This window comes from Cupressus sempervirens, chromosome 5 (genome assembly GCF_028749045.1).
Source record: "Cupressus sempervirens isolate cs-2001-9-10 chromosome 5, ASM2874904v1, whole genome shotgun sequence".
NCBI classification, from domain to species: Eukaryota; Viridiplantae; Streptophyta; class Pinopsida; order Cupressales; family Cupressaceae; genus Cupressus; species Cupressus sempervirens.
Window position 1 is genome coordinate 277,682,580 of NC_143122.1, and position 7,918 is coordinate 277,690,497.

Below are 7,918 nucleotides of genomic sequence, written 5' to 3' on the forward strand. Positions count from 1 at the left end.
GGATTAAAAGAAACTTTTTATGGCTTTGTAAGTGCCCTTGAACCTACATTACTTGAGGATGCAATTGAAAAGGCACTAAAACTATACATCACACTTATAAAGGACAAATACCATACAAAGAATCAACCTCCTAACATTTACACCAAACCTCTTTATGAAGAGGACAAAGGGCGAAGGCCTTTTCTACCTTACAAATAAAGGAACTAATCCTTGAAAAAGGGATTATGTTTCGAGTGCGAGTAAAAAAGGGAACAAGAGCATGTTTCTAGTCAAGAAAGACCGAAAAGATGACCAAAGACCTAAATTTTTGTTTTAAATGCAAGAAAGATTGGAGATTGGGGCACAAATGTGGAAAGGAAAGTCAAGCACACCATATGGAAGCATTTTCCAACAAAGAAATGTGGAAACTGGACTAAGAAAATCCTAGTAAAAGAAGAGGCGAAGAACAGGAAGAACATGGAACCCTAGCTACTATTTCACAAGCCTCCAAATATCAATCCTTTCAAATCAAAATGTTTAAAGGGGCAAAAGGTAATCACCCTCATGGATAGTGGGCTCCCGCACAACTTTATTGACAATAATCTAGTTACAAAAATAAAATTGGAAACCAAAAACTTTCAAGGTTTTACAATACTCATGGCTAATGGTACTATAACTCGATGCACCAACCGAATTTTCCAATTATAGGTCACCTTCGGAAAATGTCCCATCAAAAAGGATTTTAGTGTGGTAAATCTAGATACGGATGTGATCATGCATACCTGTTAGATACACTCCTTGGGACGCTTCATTATGGACCCTTGAAATTAGAAATTTGTTTCCATCATGATGGACAAGTAGTCAATTTGTAGGGGCTACCCAATGAATCCCCAAGAGTAATCTCAACCGAGAGAATGGGGAGGATCTTTAGACAAGGTCAAGGGGAGTGGGCTATACAATGACTGATTCTCGATAAAAGCTCTTCTCAAGGCAAGACCATCTGCATCGATATCCAACCCATTTTGAATAAGCACAAGAAGGTATTTTGTGATATTCCCCTAGGATTACCCACAAAGAGAGTGTTTGAACATACCATTGAATTATGAGCAAAACGCGTGATCACTCGACCTTATAGGCACCTTTGAAAGTTCAAAGAGGAGATTGAGAAATATCAAAGAACTACTTGAGATGGGTCATATCCAACCTAGTTCTAGTCCTTTTACCTTCTCAGTGTTGCTAGTAAAGAAAGAGGATGGCTCTATAAGAATGTGCATAGATTTAGGGCTTTGAATATAATGACAATAAAACAATGCTACACTATTCCAAGAATTGATGAGTTAATTGATGAACTCCATGGAGCGAAATACTTCTCCAAGATTGATTTATATAGCAAAGGAATCTCACAATGTAAGAGGGAAAGTGTGATTGCCACCAATTGTAAGGATGAAGACAAAGGATATGGAAGATAAGTGTGAATGGTGTAATATCTCTTGAAGTATTATGTAGTTGTGCAAGAACTAGTGTCACTAGAGAAGTTATGAGGCCTTCAAAGAGAAAGATAAGGCAATTAAATCTTAATATGAAGGTGGAAAAATGTAATGCCACAAACATAAGGATATGGCAAGCATAGTGCAAATGGTGTAAATGGTATGCTCTTGAAGCATGATGTAGTAGTTTAGGATTAATTAGTGACTCTAAAAATGAGATGTATCCATGTAGGTGCTAAGCTCTAACAAGCATGGCAATATAAGATTAAAGCAAGTAAATCTATAGACAATGGTAACATGTAGGTTTCATGGTAAAATAATTGTCCTAGGTATGATAATAAATATAAGAGTGGTAAATGATGATAAACATCAAAATATTTAACAAAAATAATATGGAAAATGATAGGGCAATGTAAGTGAACAAAGTGACAACAATCATCATCAAATCACGAGTATATAGAAATGGCAACAGTTGAAGTAGGAGACGAAAGGGAAAGCCCAAGTGGAGGATCAGAGGCAAAAGGCAAGGCCCAAAAAGAAATGTGTGAAGCGGGTTGTGAAGAGGCATAAGAGGAAATGTAAATGAAGCAAGGAAATTGAAGTGAAAATAAGTATAGAAGGTTGAGTGACTTCGAAAAATACAACAAACAAGCTGTAATAAAACGATCCAAGGTATAAAAACAATAGAGATATAAAAAAGGTAGAGGGTAAACGAGAGCCAAAGCTAAATGTGTAAATTAGAGCTACTTGATTCAGGGACAGAAAATCAGAGCCAAAGCTAAATGGGTAATGATGGAGATAGAGGTTCCAAATACTTCTTTAATATTATAAGGGCCAAACAAATAAGAGAAGAAATCACAGGCATTCAAGTGAATGGAGAATTTTCTAGTGATAATTAAAAAATTCTGGAAGCTTTTGTTAATTTCTATAAGGATCTCTTTTCTTCAGAACATGGTGATGCAAATCATGATATGTTGCAAATTTGCATTAATGTTATTCCCAAAAAGATCAGTGATAGACAAGCTAGAAATTTGAGCCATGGAATTTCCATTGAAGAAATTAGTAGCACCATTGATTCTATGACTAATGGTAAAACCCCAGGTATGGATGGTATGCTGGCTGAGTTTTATAAAAAGAACAAGGAGTGGATATCTGAGGAACTTTTATAGGTCTATCAGTATGCCTTTGAAAGTGGCTTTCTCGGAGAAAATATTAACAATGGGGTAATTAAGCTCCTCCCTAAAGATGGGGACAAGTCTCAAGTGAAAAACTGGAGACCAAATACTCTCCTTAATCTTTCTTACAAAATCATTGCTAACTTGCCTGCTAGAAGGCTGATTGACATCTTAAATAAGATCATTTCTGTCACCCAAACTGGCTTTATTAAAGGAAGATATATTCTTGAGAACCTCACTACCAGTTGGGAAGCCATGCATTGGGCTAAAATGGATGGGCAAGATGTGGGCATGATCTTGCTGGACTTTGAAAAAGCATATGACAGAACTGAAAGGCTCTTTGTGATCAAGATGCTTGAAACCTTTGGCTTTCCCAGCTACTTTTGTAAGTGGGTGAAAATTTTGTTCAAAGATGCCTCCACTGTTATAGATGCGAATGGTGAGCTTTCAGACCCTATTCTTTTGGGGAGATCCATCGGGCGAGGTTGCCCTCTTGCCCCTGCCCTTTTTGTCATAGCTGCTGACGCTCTCTCCTACATCCTGAAAGCTGATGAATTTGGTCCCCCTGTTAAAGGAATAACTATGCCCATTAAAGAGGAGCTCTGTCTTGAACAGTTTGCTGATGATACTGCACTTTTTGTGGAGCTTTCTGAGAGGAACTCTGATAATGTGTTGAATATACTTCAGATCTTTTGTGTGGCTTCAGGAGCTAAGATTGCACCTCAGAAGTCCTCAGTGTTAGGTTGGACTGATTCTCCTCCCAAATGGATGGAAGACAAGAACTGGAATTGGTTTGGTCCTAATCATGTTGTTAGGTATCTTGGTATACCCTTTTCTTTAGCCCTTTCTTTGATAGATTTGTGGGAGTGCATTTAGAAGAAGATTGAGAGAAAACATTTCAAATGGCAAACACACTTACTCTCCCTAGCTGGTAAGGTGCAGTTAGTTCAGAAGGTGCTTTCCTCCCATGCTTTATACTATGCCTCTACCTGGCTTTTTGCCAAGTCTCGTACTAATAAAATGGAGAAAAATCTAAGAGAGATGTTGTGGTCTGATGAGCTGGGTAATAGAAAGAGGCACTGTGTGAAATGGAAGGGGTGTTGCTCCCCTAAAGACAAAGGTGGCCTTGGACTAAAAGATTTAAAAATTCAAGGTGTCTCGCTTGTGGCTAAGTGGATTATCAATTCTCTAATTGGGAATGAACCTTGGAAGGTTCTAATTAGAAACAAAGTTTGCAGATCTCAAATCAAGAAAGGAAAACTTTGGAAGGATGTCCCTTTTCATGACATGGTGTTTGGTAATTTTGATATTAAAGTCTTTGGTTGGAAGGTTTTTGCTTCTATTTGGAAGGCATGGTGTCAGGTTAGGCCCCTTATCTGCTCCAGACATGCTGTTGGAAAGAATCCTACATATGCTGTAAGTGATAGATCTATATGGTGGGGCATCTACCTCAGAGATAAGCCTTTAGCTCTAAGCCAATGCTGCTCTGCCAAAATTTGGAATGATAAAGGCATCTCCCTTATTCAGGATATTGTGGCTGACAACAGAATCCTTCCTTGGGAGGATCTGAAATCCAAATTTGACATTCCAGAGAGAGAGAGAGAGAGAGAGAGAGAGAGAGAGAGAGAGAGTACCTGGTTTAATTTCCTTTTGATGTTTAAAACATTGCTTTTCCCCACATTAGATCCCAATTTGTTGGTGATTTCCGACTTGGGGACTGGAGCATTGCAGTAGCTTTGTATTAATATTAAGCAACAAGCTCAGTGCACAGAAAACTTATTTTGTTTAAAATCCTTGATCACGAATCTGCAGGGTAATCAAACAGCAATGTATACTCAATTCAGGATTGGTTTGCTGGCACAATATCCTAGTCTGTAAATGGGTGGCATGAAGGAGGTTTCAACAGACCAAGCGAACATACTGACATTGTCTAAATTGAACGTAATCATCATTTTCCATTCTAAATTTGTTTTTAGTTTGAACATTTTGGCTTTCCCAAATATTTTCTATATATGTATCTCACAACATCACATTTAGGTCCTTTAATTTTAATTTTGATCTTTTGTCTAATTAATCATAAGTGTTAAGCAGTGTAATAGCTCTTTTTTCATCACGATTTCAACCTGTGCACAATTCAAAGTGTTTCAATTCCTTCTGGTTCTTTGTTTGTATTTTATTCCTAATCTCTGTAGTATTTTCATTGATACACATGTTTTCTAATTTTCGTAGGAAAACAGATGACTGTCAGACACAGAGCTCTGACAGAGGAGCATGCTCGAGACAGTTTTGAGAATCTTTTATTTAGTATATGTCGTTTTCGGGAACTGACAGGAGTGTATCCTCACAATATAACGGTGAGTTGGGTTCTTAGTCTCCTCAATGAACATGTTTTTTTCATGGCTATTGTTTCTATGAGAGTGAATGCTTAAAAGGAGCAAAATGGATTAAATTAGGTGAATGACATGGATAACTCTTCATGGATTGGATCATTTGGAATGCACTAGAGGGCTGGCAATGGTAATTATTGGCCTTTAAAACTTCATTTGGCCTAAACATTGTTTATGAAGCTTCATTTAGCTTATACCTCTTTGTTACAAAAATGTCCACAAAGTTTGAAACACAGACCCTGCGTTTCAGTATGTTTTGATGGTTCACATAATTAATGAGAACCAAAAATATGTATGTCAAACAAAAGCTTCTAAACTTATGAAGGAAAAAGATTTGCCAAAATCCCGATTTGAGAAATGATCGGCATGCAACATATACAAGAGAAACCTAGGTTTAAATCAGAGATTGCTGGCAGGCTCAACCCTTCCTGAAGCTGAGATACATCTCTCAGATATCCATCGTAAGCTTCCAATCCTTATGTAATTATTTCAAAATGTATAAGTGAAAGATTCTTTTGTAAGAGGTCTTACATTATTGGCTTTACACTTGTCATCAAGCAATAGAAGTAAACTATGCAGAATCACATTTCTGTCCCAGAATGTAGGGATTGTGCATGGGCATAAATATGCATATGTGGTGTCAAATCCTGATTAGCAGTTGATATGTTTCTTCTGAGATGTCATTAGGCCTATTAATATTTCACTGTCTACCGATAGGAAAGCCTTGGATTATTTGAAAATTTAAAAGCAGAGGTTATTATTTAGTTGAGTCAAAATATTGAAATGATTCTCTCTATATTCAAACCATTTTGTTTCAAATATCAACAATATTTAATGTTATTCGTTGAAGATGAACTGAAGTTTTCTTTCTTTATTTTTTAATATATATTTGCTAGAGAGTTCTGATATTGTGTTCATTCAGGTTGTGAGTTATGATTTCAAGGAGAAGCGTTTTGCATACCTTCATCGGTCGGCACTAAGATTTCCTGATTTTAGATTTTTCTATATTGGAACTCCTGCATCACCATCGTCTGCAGTTGCAGCAGCGAAAGGCGAGGCATTGGTAAGAGAGCAATTTCAGAAAGACCCATATGGATGTTCCGGATCTTTACGAACGAAACGACTAGGTCGTGATCCTTTCCACAGATCAATTCCATATCCTAATGGCTGCCCAGAGTTGGGTGGCTTATTTGATTACTGTGGCAGAACTATTTATACTGAAAAACTTCCTTGGGATGATTAAGCTGTTTCTTTTAAAAGCTGATTTGAAATCATTTACAAAATTCTGTTTCTATACAAATCGCATATCCAAAACCTGCCCAAAAGTGAAAAGGGGAATGTTAGTATCTACACAAGCAGTTAAGTACAAAGACTGTTCAGTTATGGTCCTGACTTCTTATCATAACCATTTTCTACTATGTGGGAAGTCTTTGATGTGGTGGTGATAGTTATATCACTTATATGTAATATGTTCTGGCAATTTCCGATCAAAATTGTACCCTATAACTTAATAAAGTCCAAGAAATCTTTCTACTGTGTATAAAACACTAAAGCACACTTGGAATATCTGTTATATACTAAATTTCATACTGTTGAATCTTCAGTTCCGGATGCAACCATGCAACTGTAATTTTAAAGCTGCATTGCCCCTCTATTTGGTCCATAATAGTTCCATCAAGCTTTTGCTTTCGCCATATAGCACACTTCATGGATTAATGCACAATATATCACTCTGCATAAACATCTTAAGGATGTGCAGATATCAAAACTTATCCATGTATTTGTTTTTTCTGATCTGAAGCTGATTATATGAAAATGCCGGTGCAGTAAGCCAACATGTATACAAGGGGAGCTAATACCGATTTCTTTACAGTATTTTGAATAACAATATCACAAGTTCTTAGGTGGCTTCACATAGAAATGCCCACCCCAGCTCTGGATTTGGTTTGAATATGGACTTTGTATGTATATATCGACATACACTCATGCTATTTTAGTTAAGCAGCAGGCTTATTCCCATGCAACTCCTTGACAATTGGAGACCCTGCGTGAGTAGGAGGAGAGCATGTTGCCTCCTCAGGACATTTGAGCATGCCATTTGCTGTTGGTGTAAGTTACTCCTTTGGAAACTCTGAGGGATTCTTATTGTATCACACCAACCAAGTGTGCCCTCTTGAAGAGGATAAGAGCCTGAGTAATATGCAACAACTACTTGGAAGCTAATTGCACCTGAAATTCATCCAAGACAAGCTTTTGAAATATGCTTGTAAAGCTTCACTAGCGCTAAATATTGTTTAAATCAAAATATATCGGATATGCTGAAATCTGGATAAGAATGCGAGGGCAACATGGTCATCGTCCTCCATGATACCAAATTTCTTGAGCTGCATCTGCAATGTCTCACATTAAATATTTGATTTCATTTGAGTTATATGAATTGGACCTGATTGAGTAATTTTCAAGTTGATTGACTCTAACTGGATTGTGTTTTTAAAAGAGAATCAGGCTTAATCTTAAGCCTGATATGGATGTTGTAGGTCAGATAATCTGAAATGGGTAATACCAAAAATCCCCTTTGTTTTATTACAGCAACTGTGATAGATTTCTTTTCAGCATAAAAAACTCAATTGAAATTTCTGTCTTAAGTCAAATGAATGCTTGCCTTTTGGAAATACTACATACTATCTGGTAATGAGTAGTATAGAAGTTTGTTAGGTGGGCTACTAGGCACCCATCAACATGCATCCATGAGACCATTTGTTATTAATATAATAGCCTCACTAATAGTATATATAATGCTCGCCATCGCTCTGAGCCTGGATTATTGCCACATTATCCAAAAACATATTGGAATATACTGCTCTTATGGTTTGAGATAGGAATTCAGTGT

The 7,918-nt window shown here is 37.0% G+C and overlaps 1 protein-coding gene across 1 annotated transcript in view; it reads left to right on the forward strand.

Moving 5' to 3' along the window:
* Positions 1–6,631, forward strand: part of LOC149555659 (uncharacterized protein C57A10.07) — a 38,031-nt gene extending 31,400 nt beyond the window's left edge. The window contains exons 2-3 of the mRNA XM_089829788.1: positions 4,871–4,995; positions 5,951–6,631. Coding sequence (XP_089685914.1) covers positions 4,871–4,995; positions 5,951–6,271 — 446 coding nt within the window. The 3' untranslated portion in view covers positions 6,272–6,631. The remainder of the gene's footprint in view (positions 1–4,870; positions 4,996–5,950) is intronic.
* The last annotated feature ends 1,287 nt before the right edge of the window (positions 6,632–7,918 follow it).